Source organism: Babylonia areolata, chromosome 1, assembly GCF_041734735.1.
Source record: "Babylonia areolata isolate BAREFJ2019XMU chromosome 1, ASM4173473v1, whole genome shotgun sequence".
In the NCBI taxonomy this organism is placed as follows: Eukaryota; Metazoa; Mollusca; class Gastropoda; order Neogastropoda; family Buccinidae; genus Babylonia; species Babylonia areolata.
The window spans coordinates 73,171,950-73,194,675 of NC_134876.1; the positions used below are offsets into that span (position 1 = coordinate 73,171,950).

Consider the following 22,726-nt stretch of genomic DNA (forward strand, 5'->3'; position numbering starts at 1 on the left):
TTTGTGACCCATTAATTTTGAAAATGACCCCCTGATTTTGTGATGAAGCAGTCAAATGACCCATCGTATACTAAACCAAACCTAAACTCTTTACTATCTGCTCAATTTGCATTTGAATCAAAGAAACAGATTCAAAAGAGAGCAGGTGAGAGAGGAAAGGCCAGCAACACTGCTTAATAACAATGCAATACCAAAGACTTTCTATCATGACCAGAAACAAAGTGGCATGTTCACACACCGTAGTTTCTATCATGACAGTGTCTCAGCCACATGACCAAGGCTGGTACATGTACATACCTCTCCACTGGACTGTGTGTAGAAGACACTGAGTGGGATCTGATACATTTCCTTTAGCTTGGCAGTCAGCTGGTCCAGAGTGACTGGCCTTGCCAAACTGGCCACCCTGAAACAGGCCAACAGTTACCAGATACAAGGTGGCCAAAGTCAAATCATAATTTAAACATGTACATTGAGGATTGTGGGGCGGGGGCTTGAAATATATCTGCAAGGATCAACATTACATTAACCTGAACTAATTGCATCAAATCTTACTCAAATATTTTTCCATCCCATGTCTTAATATTTCAAAATAAATAAAAATATAAAAAGATTAACCGAACAGACTGCTTTTAGATGACTTTGACAATCTGCTAGGATTTGTCATAGCTGTCGTGTATGTGTGTGTGTGTGCGCGCGCATGCATGTGTGTATACGTGTGAGTGAGAGAAAAGTGACAGCGAGAGAGAGAGAGAGCGAGCGAAAAACGAGTGAGTGTGAGCATCGTACTAAGTGTACTTACACCTACACAAGCACACCAGATAATGTCTGGTGGACCAGTTCCAAGCACACACCATGCTTTCCATGAAGCTAACAACATAATAAATGTAGAATTCTGTCTGAATTATGTCTATTTCATTCAAAATCAAGAAGCCCAAGTGGTACTGGTACAGTGGTAACAGTAGTCTTTAAATCAATAAAACCAAACCAACAAATGTCAAAACAGAAAAGTTTATGATGAATGTATATGTGGAGTGTTGACTTAGATGCGAAGCGTCTGCCTTGGAAGCGAGAGAATCTGAGCACACTGGTTTGAATCCCACACACACCAGTATTTCAATTTTCATCCCCCTCCACTAGACCTTGTGTGGTGGTCTGGATGCTAGTGTTTCAGATGAGGCGATAAAATGAGGTCCCATGTACAGCATGCACTTTGACTAGAGCATGTAAAAGAACACAGACAACAAAATGGTCGTCCCTGGCAAAATTCTTTAGAAAAATCCACTTTGATAGGAAAACAAATACATTTGCATGCAGGAAAAAAAGTAATGTTCTCTTGGAAGCGACAAGCTCTCCCTGAAGTGACAAGAGTTTATACAATACAATATAGTTCTGTGACTAATAAATTTGCAAAACATGTGAGTATGCAGGCATGAGCACTTCAGTGTGTGTAACATGTATAAACAAACTTGCACCAAAGTGTGTATGCATGCAAATCTGTGCATACATGAAATACTGTGTCATTCTGTCTGTTGTACAGTATGTTTCTGTGCGTGTATACCTGATCAGTAATATAACACTAAACAGCAGTCAGCACCTGGTAACATTTACTGGAAAATGTTTTAGATTCAAGTCATACAAGTTTATCATATAGCCTGTGAGTAAACTAAAAAAACTGTTGTTCAGCACCTGTTTTCATGAGAATGTTTTGCGGTTTTCATCAGAACATGAGTACAACAAGGGCAAGCATAAAAAAAGTCTGGTGTCTTACTAAACGTGTACGCAGGCAGCGCTTTGGTCCAGTGTAGGAGTGCAGGGGAAAGCCTTCCATGATATGTATGATACACTTACACTGAATGAATGAACAATGAATATATTTCTCTCACGAAAACATGTCACAAGCATGGCACTTGGTCACGAGTTTGATTACAACAATAAGAACATAAAACTTAAAGCCCCAAAGTCATCTTCTAATGTAGAATCACATCTTGAAATATAATCAGTTCCTTTATTTCTTAAACAATAAAATCAAAAGAACAGGATTATAAATTATACAAGATGAACCTGTTTCTGTGTTCCAGAAGTAACTTTATAATGCAAAAAAAGACTGGCACTAATGTTGGCTACATCTCAGAATGTCCAATCCATATGTTATGCTTGCTTTACTGCTTTAAAATCAAATATATATCTGAATGCTTGGTGACTCATGGTCTAAAACAACCAGGCTAAATTAAATATATTTAAATATTTTTAAAAGCGCGCACGCAGGCATGCAAGAGCATTTTTTCCTCAGATTTGCTTATTTTGATTATATGTGATCATATTCAGTCTTTTGCCTAGGATGCCAGGATTACAAGCATTGAAATCAGTGGGAATCAAGGCTCATTTATGTCGACCAATGCCAATTGGGTAGACAACAGAGCTAAAAAGATTTCCAGTCATGATAGTGATGAACAATGGTTATCTAATCAACCTTCCCTGATATTACTGAATGTGGTGATATCTTTTTTTTTTTTTAAACATGTATTCATATTGTTAATAAGTATACTTAATGGTTGATAAGTTGGCCAAGAAAAAAAGGGGGGGGGGAGGGCTGGGAGGGGAGAGAATGTTCGGTGCAAACTCAAAATAAATCATAGGTCAAGTCTGAAACTAAAGACCACAGGAAATGACACACAATGTCTGTGAGTACACGATAATTACTTTACTAACGTGAAGAAAAAGGGGAGACAGGAGACGAAGAAAAAAAAAGAAAGGGGGGAAATCTTCCTTACTTTGGGTACTTTGAAAAGTATTTCAACATTTTTTTTCCAACCCCACTTCTGCCTCTCTCTCAATAAATGTATCACTTCAAACTTGACCTGTTCACTTTCAACTTTTTTTTTTTTAAACTGAGATATCTTCTTTACCAAACTGAAAAAAGGAAAAAAAATCAGATACACTACAGTATGACTATGAGTATTGCTGCTCATGCAGACTATTTACTATAATTTAGTATTTGCATGAAGTGTTAATACTGTGATGCTGCTTGTTGTTTATTTTTTTCCTAAAAAAAATATTAAAAGAAAGTACTAACAGAAGCAAAGATGTCAATCTTATTAAAATGGGTTTGCTGCAAATGACAAACTTCAAAATTTTTTTTAATCAAAAACATGTTGCTTGTTATATCACAAGTTAAGGAACACCTTTTTTTCTGCTTACAAGTTACATGGTCAGTCAGCTAAACATGTACCAACTTTCTAAATTTTTATGTGCTTTTTTCTCTCATCAGTTCTGTTCTAAATGAAGTACAAAGTAAATGGAAAGTGTAACTACTGATAAAAAGGAAAGTTTATTTCAGTAAATAAGTTAATAACAGTTTACATTTAAACCATTCATGAACAGAAGGGCAAGTGCTGCAGATATAAAAAAAAAAAAATCATAATGGTTTTGTTAGTTCCCTGCTTGGAATTATTAAAGCTGTAGGCCATTTATAATCCGAGTCAATCTAATCATCATGTCTGTATGGTAACACAAATTTATTACAAATGATGATGACCTTTCACTGTTTTCTAGGTAGGTCCAAACCTGTTTCTAAATAGTTGTGTTTGCTTGTTGGCGGGTACGTGTTTCTCTATCATGTATTTCTTTGTCTTATCTCTTTCTCTCTCAGTCTCTGAATGCATGTGTGTGTGTGTGTGTGCATGACTCTGTGTCAGTGTGTGTGTCTATATCAGTATGTGTATGTGTGTACATGCATTACAACTTACACATGCCTGTGTATTTTTCTCAGAAGCAGATATGCATGCCTCTGTGTGTCTGTATGTGTTTATGCGTAAGCATGTCTGTATCGTGTGTATGTGTATATGTGCATAAGCAACCATCTGTATGCAAGCAAGCATGTACATGATGAAAGATTCAATGTTTAATTTCAAATAATGATTTAACAAACACTGGATCACTTCAATCTTAATTTGCTTTTCCTGTCGCTCCCTTGGCTTTCTGCTACGTTAATTCTCTCTCTCTCTCTGATTTTAAAAAAAAAAAATTCTTAAAGGAGAAGTTAAATGTCTGAACAAACAAAGTATGTGCTAGCAATTTGAAATGTTGCAAAAGAGCTAACGTCTACAAGATCAAATCACAAACATGCCCCCACTCAAAACACTGAATATCCATGGATACAGATGTGCATGCAAACCCACTCGCAAACTGCAAGCAGTCTGCAAGCCAATGTAAGGCTAAGTGGACACAAGCAGCAAGGCCTGTATCATCCCCCTTTTTTTTTCCTTTTTTTTTTAGCTGCTTCATCTCTGCAGCTGGCACAGGGACACAGTTTGGCACAGTGCAACCTGCAGATAACTGGAAGCAGTAGCCCAGTGCAGGGTGACACTCACATGCACCACACTTCCCAGTTATCTGCTGAGGGCCACCTCATTTCCCTTCACCCTCACCAACCCACCCCTTCTGCTGCCCTTCACCCCTCCACCAACTGTGTCACATATGTGGCAAATGCTTCTCAACATGTCACCCTTACAGTGTAGTGCAGTTTGACACAGGCTAAAAATAGCTAACTTCAACAACCTGTTCCAAATGTAGTGGTGCGGAAGTGGCTGCTGATTCACACAGCCAGACACATTAGTTTTTTTCACTGTACACACACATACTGTGTACTTGCATACAAGGCTGTTGGAGCATGGCTGTACCGCTTGTGGTTATATTCATCACTCAATAGGCTGGGGCACAAAAGAATTACTGTCTACGGTTCAGTGATATTCAATGGTTAGATTTTATTCAGTCTTGAGTTCAAATCTGATTGCTTCATATATATATATATATATATATATATATATTCAAATCGTTCAACATTAAACAGGTCTACAAAGATATTTCAAGGAAGGTAGGAAGGGAGCAGAGGGGCAAGGGAGATGTGGTGGTAAAGGTACATTAATATTGATTTTGGCTGAATGAATACATAAATGGCAAAATAAAATCTTACATAACTGGGGGGAAAGATACCAGCTGTATCACAAGCACATGTATAATTTGTAATTAAACTTCAGTAAATCTCAGTATTGTTTACAAACATGCCATACAGCACAGATTCATCAGAAACAATAAAGATTGAAAAAATATATAAAAGCTATACCATAGCCCAAGTAACACTAGCAGACAGTTGTGAGAAGAAAGACAAAGGAAGAGAGGAAGCACATGTAATTAGAAAGAGTGAGTGTTTCCTTTTCATTGGGCAACATTTAAATTATTGTATGTGAGTGTGTGCACACACAGGTATGTGCGTGTGTGTGTGCGTGCATGTGCAAAACACAAGTGAGGATCTGTGATTGTGTGGATGCAAATACATGTCTATAGATACAGATTTTACTTGGTATACATACACATGCACACTTGTTTCAGTTGTTCGTGTATGTGTGCATAGGTGTACACAAAAATAGTATGTGTGCGAGTGTCTCTGTGTATACTGTGTTTGTTCACTTGAAGAATCCAGAGAATGTAAGAGGTGCCTGCAACTGACAGCATGCAATATATCCATAGCATGTTCTCTGTTCTGGTAACTGTCACACAAAAAGTGACACATGCTACATGGCTGCCATTTACCACGTGCATGTGATAAAATTCTACATGGAGTCCCTCTACCCCACACATCTCTGTGAATATTGAGTGAGCCCCCATCCCCCACCCATACCCAGCCCTCACACTTCATCAAACATGCTTGCATAGATTGTTAACTGACATGAAATGATGTAGTGTATGGTGAGGAAATGAAATGTTAACCAGTTAAGAGCAAAGAGTCATACTCACATTTAAAAAAGAAAAAGGTAAACAAACAGAAAAATAAGAAAAGTTATATTTATCCAACTATGCTAAATTCAAGTGTAGAAATAAACCTACCTCCTGCAGAATCCCGAGGTAGGTTTTTAATGATTGATTGTAATTTTGTATGCTATCAAGTACTAATTCTGCAGCCTCCATAGCAACAATTTCATCATCATCATCCTTCATCGTCAATAATTTTTCTTTTTTTTAAGTCCTTTCATGCCCTGCTCTGGTGGTGACCTCAGTTTTGATCCCCCTCGCATCTACTTCTGTGCTTGGGGTGAGTCTTGTATAAGTCTTTGGTGTCGATGGATTCATGGGTGGCTGTAGCTGGGACGTGGGGGGGTATGCTCATTCAGTCTGTCTCCGCAACTAAGCTCCCCCCACCCCCTCCCCCCACCACCCAAATCAGGTTTAACTGGAATAAAGTTGTTCTGTCTTTGTTTTTGTGTTTTTGTTGTTGTTTTTTTTATCCAGTAGGAGCACTTCAGAAAGTGACAAAAGTGAAAAAGCAACACAAATCCAACTGTTTCCTTTCCCAGTGACTTTTCACTTTCACTCCTTGCCTGAGGCTGATTGGAAAAGTAGGAGGGCTGGGAGAGAACCGACGAAAAGATTCTGCAGGAGATTAGCTTATATCTGTTTATACACAACACATCACAGACACTGTCTTACCTTTTCTCCCCATGAAATTCACACTTGATCTTGAGTTCATTCCGTCTCTGCAACCAGAAGTGAAAATCATCAGTGATTTCCTGCACATTTGCTTACTGTTGCTCTTGGGTTTTTTTTCTCTATGGTGAAAGGAAAGGGTGGCAAACATTTTAAAACATCACAGTATGCAAATATACAACTAACAGTTCATAGTCTCTGAAAACAACTTTTGCCATGCAAAAGGAAAACATAAATTTTTATATATTACAAGTATGGTAAGTCTGAGTGTTGTAATTCTTTGTTGTTTGGGGGATTTGGGTTGTTTTTTTTTGTTTTTGATTGGGTTTTTTCATTTTCTTTGTTGCTGTTGTTGTTTGTTTAGCATGGCTTTGTTTTTAGTACATGTTTCTCTCACACATGCTATGACACACACATGATCCAAGTGCTCTCCCTTTGCCAGGGTATATTGATGATTTTGGGTTGATGAATTCTTAGAAAATTCTAGCACAAAAACTATATGAGACACAGAAACTGAGAAAAAACATTAACATTTTTGTGAAGGAAAATTAATATAATATTTATGAATTCTGAATCTGAGCTTTATTTTGATTGTAGACAGCTATACAAACATAGTGAGGATGATAATTTCTCTACCGTGCAACAAAAGTTGATTTCCACCTCCACAAAATGATATCCAAATAGAAAACAAACAAAACACAGCTGGAATGAACATGCTTGTTGTCAGATTATACTGTCTGCGGAAGAAAAGAAAAGAGCTTATAACTAAGTTTATAATAACAATATCACAACTCTTGTAGCCTTGTAAACTTGTGAATAACTGCCTCAACAATGACAAACTGAAACATGCATTCACTTCAGTCAACATAAATTGATAAAAAGTCAATCATATTCAAATTCAAACTTTTTGACAGCTAGGAGCATTCCACCTTTAGATGGAGAAGCTCTCTGATGATACTCACTCCCTCCAGGTTGCATCTAGGCAAACAAAAGTGTTTGCTATACATCCGGTTTACCTCCACTACAAAAAAGTCAGCAATCTGATCAGTGATAAAAAGTGTGAAAAAATAAAAACATGTGTTTCCATCTATTGCACTTTCAACCCTGCATTTCATGAAAATTGTGGATTACTGTCTGCTGTCCATTTCACAGCAGTGTTCAATGAAAGGACAGTTCACTGAGGTTCACATCCATGCCCCCTTCCAAGCCCTCTGACCTGCCTTTGACCTACTATCTTACACAATTCCTTTCCCTGTCTGCTGTCTACCCCTCTTCCCAAACTATGTGTACTTCTGCCCCATCTGTTTTTCATTGTCACCTGCTCAAAACTGATGTGTGATCTGATAGATCCACTGAAGAAGTGTTTAATGCTTTCATCACTCTCGTCACTTTCGAACCCATCATCAGACAAGAGAGATCAACATTGAATCTCCATCATCATACTTTTAGCCTAATGCCTTTTTCCACCATTTGAGGCAAATAGGATTTTGCGCACTCTCCCCATGTGGTCCAGTTTGCAAATTATTATCAAGAAAAGGATCTTCCACTTGACTTTAAGCTCATCTAAATACTAAAATAGTATTTTTTGAATACAGACACATCAAACCAACCGTTCAGTCTGTTTATGTTCACTGAACCAAACTCTGATGAAGAAAAAATCAAAACAGATGCAGGACATTCGTCTCAATACTCTAACAGGCATCAGGGAAATACTTTGTGCGGGATGTCAGCTAATGTCTTATAGGCACGGAACAAGTTGATCTGGTATTGACCGACAAAGTATTTCATGGGAAAATAAATTAGTTAAAGTTTACCATGGACATGCACAAACACTCGCACATATAGTGATATATATATATATATATACAAACAGACGTATCCACACACCAACACACAGACATCCAAAACACATGGTCATTAATAACAGATCCACATTGTGCCTTAACACACATATGACCCAATATTAATAATAACAATAACAATGACAATGATGAAAAGAATGAAAAGAAGAAGAAAAAAATGGACACTAATTCAGCAGTATTTCGAAACTATGAAATAGAATTTAAAGGTTTTTAGATTTACAAAACTCATTTAACCTGTAAAGGATGAAATAATTAAATCAATCAATCAATTCACACACTCACAGCAGACTCATGATGCCATTTATTAACTTACTTGTATACATGTATAATATATTGAACATTCTTTAGTGCTGGTCATCAGTGGGGGGGTCCACATTTCAGTGAATAATTCATACATTAACACAATACCTTATGATGTGATGATTGGTACACAATGGTAGTAAGTGTGCTGCACATTTTGAAGAATGTGTACAAAATGAATAAATCTGAATAAAAGAAATAAAAAGTTTGAGTAAAAATGCTGTAAAATCAAAATTAATGTAAAATGTGACATGAAAATGGTGACCGAAAATGAAGCATGCTCCTGTTGTGCTTCATTCAAAAAACATTACAAGTTCCAATAAAGTTCACTTTATCAGTTTATGCATCTGAACAGACCGACAAAAAGCCAAACCTGACAATAACATCTCTAAAACAGTCATGACTCATATTCGTTAATCTTTGCACTGGACTTCGAGTGAGAGGTTTTCAACATCATTCATTCAATGGTGTCGTATTTGTCCCAAGCATTCAACACTGTGAATGAAGCCTGAATGGAAGTTGGTATGGTTGCAAGGTTATTGCTATCAATATCATACTTTTCTTTACGTTTTTTCAAGCAAATCTGCTTTAACCTTAAACAAGAAAGAACTTGTGTTTGCTTAATTCTGCACGCCATGAGCCTAAGAGGTCAATTTTCTTGATTCTTCCCGATGCAATCAACAGAGCCACAAAATATTGAAGCGCATGGAAGATTCCTTATCCAGTATCCCCAAAATAAATGCCAATCATTACCAAACTGGATTTTCTGGTCAGTTAATCCCCTTAAGTCTGTTTGACAACAAAGGGTTGATGAATTAAATGGCAGATGGTGACAAGCCTTCACACGAATTCTAGAAAATTTATGATTTTTGAGGTCCAAATGTTGAGAGTTTATTCTGTCAATTCAGCATCCCTCTTTCATATAAATCAGCTTAATTGATGAATTCTTGTCGTTTTGTTAGTTCTGTTACAATACGTGGTCATGTTTGAACTGTGTGAATCCACATAAAAAGGTTGGGTTGTTTTTTTTTCAGTACCACATTTTTCATTGAAAAAAAAAACCTACATAAGACACCATAAACATGTGAAAAACAGCCTAAAAGGAGAAGAATAAAGATTTCTTTTTGTAAAATGTGTCACGTCACAAGCATTATCCTTTCACTGCTCAAAAACTCTGTCTGAGAATATTAGTATGTTTTATGTTGATAATCACTGTATTTCATTTATTTCATGAGATTCATGACATAGATTGACAGAATTATCATTATTCCATATCTACAAAGTTCTGCTGAAATGCTGGAAAAACATTTCCTACAAAGTTCAATTGTTGTGCTTGATATGCAGGTCACATCTAATTACCACATATTTATAAATTCATAACAGAAATGTGTGCATAAAGACAATACATTATTTGTAGTTATTTGTCAAGTGCACAATAAGTCTTCCAAGAAAATCCAATTGCTTCCGTTACTGTTACAGTGTTAGCGTTGGATTTTTGTGTCAGCATAAAGCATTTTTTTAGTCACAGTGTCACAAGTTTTACTGACATGCACATCCCCACATTTCTATACACAACACATAAGTAACTTCTGTTGTCTTCCTCAAATTGTGCCTGAAAATATGAAGGATTTGGATTATTAAAGAACCAGGTTGAACTGTATTTAACCAGTTTTATCTTTTGCCTCCAGTTCCTTCTTTGTATTACCAACATAAAAAATGAACAGTATACACACACACACACACACACACACACACACACACACATTTCAGATGATGTCACTGCTCAGAAAACAACATGTAGGGTCAACAGAGCCATTCTGCAGTGGTCTGTCAATATGGAATATTTCAACTTTTCAGGATTTTCAGCAGATGCAGCTAATCTTATGCACGCGCCTTCAGGGATCGAATTAAAAAATTTTTTTAGTGCCAGTCAGGCACTCTGGACAAAACATTAGAGTGCCCAATTGTGGTTTTGGGTGCCAGCATAATAAAATGTGCCAAGGAAAGTCTTTCTGCCAGGCTTCATTGTACATGTGCTGGCGCTTTGATTCGTACTCCTGCTGTTTATTCTTTTTGTCATCCTGAGCTTTCGTCTCTGTTTCGGGAGCCTTTCTTTTAACACTGAAGATGGGAAACATCGTTCTTCACTTATGTGCCATGAATGTCAACATCCGATCACGTACGCACAAAGATGCTGCTCCGCAAAGCAAGCTGCAGCAGACGACACTTTTTCTTTCGCCGAGCTATCAATTTTTGAGTGCCAACTGGGCACTCTCGACCAAAATTCACGTGCCCGAGCCAACTTTTCATAGCATTTGTACCCGGGCACCCGCTAAATTCGAACCCTGGCCTTGTATACATGTATCAAAATAACTTTTCTTTGACTTCTACTTCTAGCAACATAGTTTTTCACTGTATTTTGTCTTTTCGGCCAGAAATTACAGCATACAGTAATACACTGACACAGTACACACACACAAATAGGTGCACATTCAGATACACTTAATTATAAGCTGTCAGAATCTTCTTATATTTTAAGCAAAACATCTGTCAAAATGTACTTTCTCTCTCAAAAGCATCAAATGAGGAGGCTTACCTGCAGATTGTGATACGCTGCCTTTCGGACTTGCCGGTCGCCCATTTTAAGCCCTTTGGCCAGGCCAGTCTGGATGGATGCCAAAACATCCTGCAGTCCATCCTGCTGACCTGAAAAGAAAACAAACATTAAGTATCAGGTGCAAAGGGCAGACATACTGCCGAACAGAAATATAGACTGAAAGTTCTGCAAAACTGGGAAACAAACAGTCTATTTTCAATGTCAAAATTGCAAATGAGACAAGCTTCATGATATTGTAAGACTGTGGTATCTACTTAATCCATACAGGAATTACCAATATGGAATAGTTAAATAGTGAATTCTAAATAAAAACAGAGACACTACATCTACAGTCAGTACACAGCAGTTCGTCTTCCAAATGGAACTTTTTAAACTGAACGCTGCAGTAACCAGAACTTGACCTTTGGCCTCAAACCTCAACTTAAAACTTATCACTGAGCACAGTTTGACAAAAATTTATGAAAATCCTAAGGTCTATCAGAAGAATACCCCACCCCACCTCCACCTAGTTATCTCCATATCCATATTGTAACCTTGAACTTGATCTTAAATCACCAGATTTTTTTTTGTTTTTGTTTTTTTGTTCTAACCATGAACATTCCATGTGGAAAGTAAACTCCTCATAAATTCATAAAGGTAAAAATGTATAAAGTTTTATTTCACCTTATGACCTCGACTTTGAACTTCTGACTTTGAATTTCAACAGGGATTCTATGCTATGACTCTATGTACGAGACTGAGAGGGCGCCACCTCAGAATTTTTTTTTAATAACTGAGTGTACAACAAGCTAGCTGATGGACCATCAGTTCATGCCTAGCTTTGCTGGTAGCCAGTCACAGCTCACGTCATTCTGTTGATCGTTTGAAGTAGTTTTTATTTTTTATTTTATGGTTTTTCTTTCACTGCTTTCATCCCTTTTGGGACAGTTGTAGAAAACAGAACAAAGTATATAGCAGTATATTATCAGTGCAACTGGATGTATCTGCAATGTTTCCTGGATACCGTGGATATAATATCTGTAAGATTTTATCTATAGTGTTTCCCGGATATCATGGACATTACATTATGCTGTCACCAAGGCCTACCACCAGTATCAGTCAATATCAAGTTCATTTATAACTTAATATCATAATAAACTATAAAAGGGGATGACTGAAAATATTTTTAAAAAGTTGTTACCAATGAAGTATCAATCCTGGGGCGTAAATCAACGTCAGACATCAGATATATATATATATAGACTAGGTCAGTATCATCACGCATGCAGCATCAAGGCAGTTTCAGCCAATGTCTTAGCATTTCATTTACCAGCACATGCGCTGGTCAGGAAAGCATCTGCTGAGCACTTCATTTCTGCTTGATAGATTTGGCCAAGCCTTGAACCGTTCCTCAATCATCCCAAAGTAAACATAAAGGTATCCAAAGATCAGAGATCTTCAGCTTAATTTTCTAGAACAAATACTAGATGATTTAATGCAGTGAACAATCAAGTTTCAAAAAAGAAACTGTGTGACCACCACACTGACTAGCAAAGTTCTATGAACACCAGTGTTAAGATCAGTTTAAGACCATAACTGCATAAACAAAGCCTTTCACTTAGTTTCAGTTTGTTGTTGAGAGTCTTCACATGGGAAACAATGCTTGTCTATATATATATATATATATATATATATATATATATATATATATATATATGGAAATGATGGGAATGACAGGACCAGTCAGACAACACCCCCTTTTCTCCTTACCAGTTTTTAATAGAATGAGAGAGAGATAGGTGACAGAAGGTGAGAAAATATTGAGTCTTCATAATCCACATTTTCAATAACTCGCTTTTCATTAATTTACATCCAATGAAGTTTCTTTCAGTACAGAAGAGTTTTCATCTGGAGCATACTGAGTGAAATATATTGTTCATTTTCATTATAGATGATTAACATGTTCAGTGCAAATTTAAGATGTCAGCTGATGTTCTGCACAAAGTGGAGATTTGTGCAATGAACACAAACTGTTTAACATGCTCTGAAGGGTTAGTTTGATGTGCCTGAATTATTAAAATACTATCTTCATCACATGTCAGGTGGAAGACCCCTTTTTCTCGATAATGATTTGCTACCTGGACCACGAAAAGCAAATGTGGAAAGGGGATTTGCCTTATTCAAAAAGCAGCGTAACTTTGTTCAGCAAAGACAGTGGTCTCAGTCAGTGGATTTACACAACTTTGCACTAATTGCAGGCTGTGCAAATAATTATGGGCAGGTATAACAATACTCGATAGAGATGGATCTCTCTTGTCTGGTGATTCCTTTGAACACCAAGATTATGACAATGAGTGAATGACAGTGACGAAACTGAAATCAACATTCAACAACTGGCCAATCCCATCTGTAGTAACAGGTGACACTGACAGTGACAGATAGATATGGGTGGGTATGTGGTACAGTTCAGGAGGGGGAAAGGAGTGGTGTAACTGTAAGATGGTTGATTGTCCTAAGCCAGTCAGAGAACATGGGAGGGGGTGTGGCTATGGGAGTCAGAGAACTGTTGTTACTGATTACTGCTGTGATTAGGACAAAACCAACAATCATGATTTTTATGACATCCATTACCCAGGGCTGAAAGTGCACAAGACTGGAAAATTGTGTTTTTATTTCTTAATGCTTTTTGTCACTGATCATCGAAGATAGATGTGTTTGCAGAGGAAGCACATGCACAGCAGATGATTCTTGTTGGCCCATGTGCAGCATGGACTAAGTGAGTGTCATCAAAGCTCTTCTCCTTCAATAGGGTAAAGTTGTTTGGTGTTACAAAGCTTGGCTGCACAGTTTCTAAGGGTATGATTGACCCTTTATGTTGATAGAACCCACATTTGTCACTGCTGATTACTGGAACAATTATTCACTTTAAAAATGAATGCAAGAGTTGTGGTTTTTATCACTAACAAAATATTAGCTAAACATTTCACTTTGATCTGCTGGTATAAGCAGACAACAGTGCAAGCATATTATTCACAGCTGGATTTTGTTTGTTTTAGTTTTGGATGTCATTCTCATTCTGTGGCAGCGAACATAGATTTTGTCTGTTGTGCAAAAATAATTATCTTCACTTTGAAATGCTTGAACAGTTATAAATCTGCAATCAAAATAATTTGAAAATTAGCCCAAGTTCAGGATCCTCATTCGTTTTCCTTCACTGTCATTCATTTTCACTTCACTGTATATCTATCTACAGCTTTTTTAACATTTTCTATTATTACCCCTAATTCTTCAAAATTCCCTGACAAGGAGAGACCATTGTTTTACAAAAATTCTCCGACACTGAATCAGTGAATGGGTCAACAACATTAGACTTGCCATGTACGGAAAAATGTGTTGAGTGATTGGTTTCAATGTCCCATTTATCTTGGTGATTATGTTTGGGTAGTTCAGGACATTTATGCTATTGTTGTTTTATGATATCCTTGGATGTATATATTCTATGTCCCAGTCATTCCGATAGAACATTTATAATAAATGTTTACTTCCTAAACCACTTGCGGTGACAGATAAAAGTTTGTAATGAAGTGTGTACAAAGTTTAAACACACCTGAATTTAAGCGAACATGTTACATCTTTCCAAGCATCACAGCACAACAATTCATAAATCACAAAACACTGCATATCACTGAACACTTGACATCTATAGTTCCTTTTTAGTTTTACAGTTATAAGCCCAGCTGACCACAGCCTGATTAAATAGAAATGTCAACAGTATACATTATGTCCATGAACTGTCACACAAAAGAACTGCAATCGTGCAAAATAACACAGTTCAGGACAATTATAACCATTTACTCATTCAACCCTGCGCCTGAGCTCTGCTAGGGTATCAAAATTTGTTTCATAAAAACTGTTTCCATATTCTTGCAAATAGTCTTTAAACTACAACTGTGCAAGCAAAGAGAACCTTTTTAAACTACAACTGTACAAGCAAAGAGAACTGACTTGTAGTTGTACAGTGTTTCCAGTTTGTCCACATGCATTGATTTTGGGGTGAAAATCATTTGTTTTGAGTATATTTTTTCATTTTATTTCATCAGTATGGAAGGAAACCCTGCTGTGTCTGCAAACTCCCAGGGTTAAATGGGTTAAGCTCAATAAGGCAAAAAATAAGACAAGGCTGTGCTGTGGATGTCAGCTCTTCGCTTAATTCATCATCCTTGGATTACAAAATCCATAAAGTAGAGTATTAAAATGATTCAAAGCCACACAAACACAAAAATATAAATATAATCATAAACTTTAAAAAATACTTAATATCTATCTCAGGCAAACACCACAGCGAAATGGGCACCTGGTGCCCTCCAGTGTTCATAATATCACTACTTAATCACCGGAGCAAAACAGCAGAGATTGTACATCACAGACTGCAAAAAAAGAGATAAAAAAGTGTCATAGATTGCTGGAGAAAAAACAAAAAACAAAAAAACAAAAAACAAACGAAGGGGAATGGACTGGGAAGGCAGAAAAAGCAGACGATATAAATACTGAAACTAGTGAAAGGAGAAAAAAGTGAGAAACAAAGACTGAAGAGAGCAATAGAAAAAAGGAAATTTCTAACACATTATTTCCTGGAGGCAGGGATACTTTTTATGAAATAGTGGAGACCCCTGACATCCCACGGGGGTATTGCATATGATCTTGAAATAGAAAAAATGTGCTTATTTTAAACTGTAAACTAATGAATAAGGGCAAACAGAAAATGCAAAAAGTGTGACATGATAATAATAGTTTTCAACTATAAATTAATGAATAAGTGAAAACAGAAAATGCAAAGTGTTATATAAAAATAATCTGAAGACAAATACACTTTAATCAAACATACCAAAACACATTTGCCAATTTTCACAGTATTCACTATTTGGATCAGAGGTAACTCTCTTGATATATATATATATATATATATATATATATATATATATATATATATATATATATGTGTGTGTGTGTGTGTGTGTGGGTGTGTGTGTGTGTGGGTGTGTGTGTGTCACTGTGTGGCATCAATCTTGCAAGTATCTGTCAATTCTGTGTCTATTTTACAACTTATTTAGTTATTATGAAAAAATGTAAATAACAAAATACTTAATACTATATAATAGTAAAATACTTCTTCAAAGTGTTGTGTTTTATATGCGTGAGACATGATGATTTGTGTCTGGTTATGAAAAAAGAGACGAGATGTATTCCACACAAGCCTAAAATTGAAATCAAACAATTTCTCGCATTCATGTTATGCTGCACATACATTATGATAGAAATAATTTTTTTGATAGAAAACATATCATCTGGCAACTAACACTTCAAGAAGACAGATCAACATGTTCACCAGCCCAAATCTGTCTCCAACAGACAACAATGAGTCACAAAATATGCTGTTTCAAACATATTCCATGCACACAGTAATGACAGTAATAGTCCTGGGAAAAAAAATATGGATGTTTTCTCACCAAATCCAAGCAGACTAAATGATGGTGAAATTAAAAGTGATAACTTGCTTAGTGAAAATGAAAGACAACTGTCAGGCAGTAAATGCCAAATCCACATGAATACTTTAAAACATGCTGGGATATATTATAACTATAAGTTATAGTATAAGAAACATTTTTCTTTTTTAACATTTGCTAGAAAATTCTTAATGAATCCACATGTGTTCATAAACTATTTCTATTTAATGACAATGAAGTTACACATCATCACTATATTTTCCATGCATGGACACTGTCTACTGGGTTAATCTTTCCGATTTTCTGATAAAATCCCTTATTCACAGGTGGTTGTAAAATTATGAGTTTGTCGAATACTTCAATTTCACTATTAAAAAATGTTTAATTCCAACTTCAAACCAACAATTTTCTGAGAAATGGTTAGAAAAATGAGAACAATCAGACTTATATTTTAATACATAACCACTGTATTGTTTTAAAAATAATAATGTTGCTCACTCAATCACTGTCAGTGTTACTCATGGTTCTGATGGTTACTCATGGTACTCATGGGGTTTTTTGTTATGAAATACCAGAAATAGTTGAATATGAGCAGCAGATCTTCCAAATGCAGTAATACTGTACAAGTTTTAATCAAGTCTTTTGCCCATCCACCCTATTTCATTATTCAATACTGATGACCTATCCCTGCAATTTGAATGCACAAAATCATCAGCAACTGGTACAAATTATTGTTAGAATGTATGTGAAACTGACAAGAAAAATGGTTACTGGACTTTACAGATGTAGCAAAGAAATTATTCTTGCAAATCAAATTGTGCAAGTTCATATATCATAGCTCATATTACAGCATACCACCCAGCAAACCTCCAAAGGCCATCTTGGGGTTGAAAACAATTGTCTTCAACCATGTCATGTGTTTGTAAACATGATCTGAGCAGAACAAAACCTTTTTTTTTTTTCTTTTTTTTTTAAACATGCACAAAAATACAATCACAACACCAATCATTCAAACAAAAGTTGCTTCCTTACCTTCCATTTTGGGTGATGCTTCCTTACCCTCCATTTTGGGTGATTTTCAGAAAGCACAATTAATCCCTGAATTACTGGTTCCACAGTCATGGAAGCAGACTGCCCAAAAGTACTCCACACACAAAAGGACTACATCACTGGCACTCTGAAACAGATTTGCATTAAAATGATTATTTCACAACATGAATGGATGAAACTTATCAATTTTATGGTTATTACATCATGTCCTTAAGCCAAACTGCTAATGCCAAATATGTATAGTTTAACAGTACATGTCATGATCACAACCTGTTCTATGTGAACACATGCACATGCTTGCCACACACACAAACACACAGTCACACAAAGATATGTACGTACACAAACACATGAACATACAAACTATTGCTGTAAAAACTCCTTTTAATTTTTTTTGTATAAAAACACACATTAGCAAATCCAGGCTGGATTTCAGATAATAAAGAAGTTCAGTTCTAGTCAATCAGAGTGCACATATGCTCCAACTTTTCTGCTTTGCAGAGGGCTGTTATCTATCTGTATCCAGGCAGCCATTAGCTCCCAGAAACTGTGTCAAGCTGATAGGAAAGAAACCTAACTTTGCCCACTGAACAACTTCAGCTGGCAAAGAGAGCACTGCTGTGAAGAACCCTCTGACACATCAGCCAGACACTTTTCCTTCCCCCATCACCCCCAAAGCCTCCCACCCCCCCACCCCCAGCTTCTGCCATTCTCTGCTTATAGAACAGCAGCAGTGACAATATGAACACAAGAGGCTACTTCAGTAAAAACATTGTACTCCCCTGAAAATGTTTCTCTCCTTGTTTTGAGCTATCTTTTTCAGACTTGATTCAATGACTGTCTGCACCACCAGAATGTAAAATAGTCACAGTTTTCAATGCACTGATCACACTGTTCATAATAAACAATAAATAAAATCTGCAATATGAAAACTTCCCTATAGAAAACCAACACTAATATAAAGTGCCAGTGAACAGCATAATATGAATCTGATGTTTAACATTTTAGCAATGACTGCTCCTTGTGTAATTATTCATTTATTCATTATTTGTTGTTGTTGCTGTTGTTTCAAAGTACACAAAACTGCTTGAATAATGAATAATATACTTGAAGTTCAAGACAACTGAGCTGAAGTTGAACCAGCTTAATCTGGATTTAAAAAATAGCAAATGCTTTGATATAGACTAAAAAGATATCAGAAAAAAGAGTAGTTGTATAGAGATATAGCACTAAATGTAAGTTAATCAGCCTGGACCTAAAACCTTGCCATAATGATAATGTTGTACTTAACTTCATCATAAACAGGAATGAAAATATATATATACTTTCATCAGCAAATTTCTTCCAATGTAAATGTGTGTAAAATTACATTCCAGTGTTCTTAATCCCAATAACCATCAGTATTTTATAAAAACTTTCACAAAAATTGTACCCAGTTTATGTGGTTTTTAAAGAGATTTTCCAGTTACCTGTACTAAAAAATTTTTTAAAATAAAAAAAACACACCTCAAAATGGATGCATACAACCTTTTTGTTTTCAGTCAAACATTTCAAAATAACTAACCAACATCCATACCTGACTGACATGTTCTGACCAATAATTAAAAAAACAAAACAAATGAAACTAATTAAAACTATAACTGACATGAGGAATTCAAATATTCACAACCGTATGCTCAGCATACAGGTAACTACCAATTTGGTTGAAAGAGGCATAAACTTTTAAAATATTGAAAAATTAAACTTGTTTTAATGTAGATGAATGTAAAAGCAAAAGATTATGCAACAATTGTGTTTTCCACACAATATGAATATCTACATGAATAAAACTGGACAATACAGTACCAAGGTATAGGTTTTGAGCCAGTTATTGGTCATCGGTCAATGACATACAATTTTGAAATGACCTATCGATGTGGCAGCCAGTCAGTCACTTATTAATTTTTCCTAAATAGTTTAAAGGGCTAAATAGTTAAAGGGCTTGTAGATATCTCTTATTCTACTGCAAAACAACCACAACTGCAGTTTCAGACTGAAAGGTTTATGTTACACTGTTGTTTCTATGCAGTTCAACATCTAGCAAACAAAAAATGTGAAGAAAAAAAACATGTACCAAGCTGGGGTTGTCACTTGCATATTGTTAACAGCAACAAAATACAGTGCCAATTTTGCTTTTTACTTTCCCACCAGACTCTTCGATATAAATTGAGAACAGCCTAGATAAGTAGATCTTCTATACATGCATCATTACATGTACACATTTTGCTGTAAGAAATCATCTTCAGCCTGGAGTATTCCACCGAAGAGCTGCCTAATGCTGAGAAGGATCAAATTAGTGTTAAGAACAGCTGCAGTCTTTCCCATTATGTGAAGATTTGGATTTCCACAGAGGAAAGTGTTTTCCTAAAACAATGGTATTAGACCAACGTAAATGACAATGACACTGTAGATCTGTTGTCTTTTAGTTGTACTGCTTTGCTTTTGTTTCTACTTTTTCCTCTGTATCAATTGGACCTTAATGTGAACAATCAATATCAAGAGCAGTCAGCATAAGTCAAGAGTTTCAGCATTGCAGAATAAAGTTTAATAATGACTTTCTTGTATTTTCCATGTTCATCATAACACAGCACACATTACCACATTGCGTCTCTCCATTTCACATACTAACCAGTGTGATGGACAAAGTACAAATTCAATAACAAATCTGTGGGGTTTGGGTGACTGGTAGGGACCCCGAGAACGGGATTAAGATGTTTTTCATGACCCATTAATTTTCGAAATGACCTGTTGATTTTGTAGTGAACCAGTCAAAACAACCCATGGTGTCCTGAACCAAACCTACACCCTGCAGTACTATGAAAAGAAAAGAAAAATCTTAACAAAATTATCCACCAACCACCAATTTCTTTGTTAAACAAGACATTTTTCATCCATTTTTTTTTTCTTTCTACTTCTCACTGATGATCCAGAGAACTTAACTTTAAATCAAATTTGAACTTTTTGCAATTAGATTACACAACAAACATTTCAGAATAGTAATCTTTCACTGAACTTGTCTTTTTCAGGCATAGTAGCAAACACTAAAAATGAAATGTACAAAAACATGTAATAAATGTACCCCAAATTATTGAAATATTTATAATTTGAAAAGAGCAAATCCAGCTTTGAACTACTTGAATTAGTTGAAGGAAAGAAATCAAATGTCAGCCCCAAACAAAATCCATGCTCTCAACCACCTGCATCCCCTCCAAACAAACTGGCATTCTCACTAAGCTGAAAAAAGGTCTTAACCATTCAGTCCTCACTCGATATATAGTGGATATCAGGCTGACAGAAACACTTCAAAGATACTTTAATCACACAAAGATTAGTCATGCTCAGAAGCATGATTGTGTCCACTCCCTTCAAGCTTTACCCTACCTGTAAATAATGTGAAAAGTCTTAACTTCAGATTAATTTGAAAAACAAATACATAAACAAATATTGTTGTAATTACTGAAAAAGCACTGAATAGTAAGTAAATAAATAATAAATATGATATATATATATATATATATATATATATATATATATATATGTGTGTGTGTGTGTGTGTGTGTGTGTGTGTGTGTACACATACAGGTACAGTAGTATTTGGGGCAAAAATTAAGCCTTGCGGCCTTTCAACACCCCTTCTTGATACACATACACAAATACTGTAGTGAACAGCCAACACCTCAAACAAGATTTTACTTCACACTTTAAAAGAATGCTTATAATTCTTTATACTAATTATAAAACTTAGTGACAGAGCATGCAATGTGGCTCTCAAGCCTACTTCACATCCATGATCTGTCATGACTTTGTATTTTCCAAATCAACTTGTGCTCTGTCTCACGGAGTCATAGGTATAGCCATGCGCAGCTCCATCCAAGTGCAGTAAGTGCTTTTTAATTGTTTTTCCCCTTACAGTTCAGTAAACTTTTCTTGAATTTCCAATTATACTGATGCGCAGACTGCCAACTTCTGCTAAACGATTTTCCCTTTTTCACGGATTTTTACTTTTGATAACTGATTGTTAGGCCTACTGGGAAAAAGAACAACTTGAAAGAATAGATGATAAACCACTACTAACTTCCTCGACATCGTCATCTGGTTTTTAACAGGCACCAATCTTGTAAAAAGATTTCCAAGAGATCACAATAACATACATCGCACCTCTTGTAAGAACGTGAAAACACTAAACAAACAGAGTTAAGTCTCTGAAGCAGGGGATTCCAGACATAAAACGAAAAGTCTCAGTCAATGAGTGTCTGCGGAAGGCATGCAGATGCACGGAAAAACCTCCAGTTCGGGAGAGCAGGCGAGAGCAATAAACTCGGTCAACTTAACTGCAACTTACAAACAAGCTCAAAAAAGTAATTAGTCTATAGTGTAGTAACATTCTTTTTTGTTCAAACATCACATGCTTTCATCAGAAGATTGTCCTGTGTCTGGAAACATATCTGTGTTTCGCAAAAAAGAACAAAATAGAAAATTGTTCTCTTACCTACTTCCAAGTTGATCGTCCTGCGGCTGCCATTACAATGACGTCACACACATTTTCTGCCTCTTCTTGATTGGCTCATGATAGGAACACCATCCGTGCGCGCGTTTTCATGACTGACACAACTGCGGGTCACACACACACACACACACACACACACACACACACACACACATGTGCGTGCGCGCTGAACAATAACATACTAGTACACATTTCAAGTTAAAAAAAATCACCCAGCAAAGTAAACCGTATAAGTCAAATGCGCCCATCCTCCCCCCCCACACCGCGGGCACTGGCAAGGCTGCACACACACACGTGCGCGCGCAATATATATATATAATAACTTGTGACAGTCGGTGTGTGTGTGTGTGTGTGTGTGTGTGTGTGTGTGGCACGTGTGTGTGTGTGT

General features: G+C 36.3%; 1 protein-coding gene across 3 annotated transcripts in view; it reads right to left on the reverse strand.

The window, feature by feature from the left end:
• LOC143287245 (mitogen-activated protein kinase kinase kinase 2-like) overlaps positions 1-22,367 on the reverse strand; it is a 50,198-nt gene extending 27,831 nt beyond the window's left edge. The window contains exons 1-5 of one of the 3 annotated variants that reach the window (XM_076595193.1): positions 22,321-22,367; positions 17,775-17,919; positions 11,239-11,348; positions 6,484-6,530; positions 298-403 (exon numbers count right to left, since the gene is read on the reverse strand). In XM_076595193.1, the coding sequence (XP_076451308.1) occupies positions 298-403; positions 6,484-6,530; positions 11,239-11,348; positions 17,775-17,808 (297 nt within the window). In that variant the 5' untranslated portion in view covers positions 17,809-17,919; positions 22,321-22,367. Of the gene's footprint in view, positions 1-297; positions 404-6,483; positions 6,531-11,238; positions 11,349-17,774; positions 17,920-21,989; positions 22,094-22,320 lie in introns of those variants that run through there. The other 2 variants (XM_076595206.1, XM_076595199.1) reach the window with 2 other exon arrangements.
• Between the last annotated feature and the right edge of the window lie 359 nt (positions 22,368-22,726).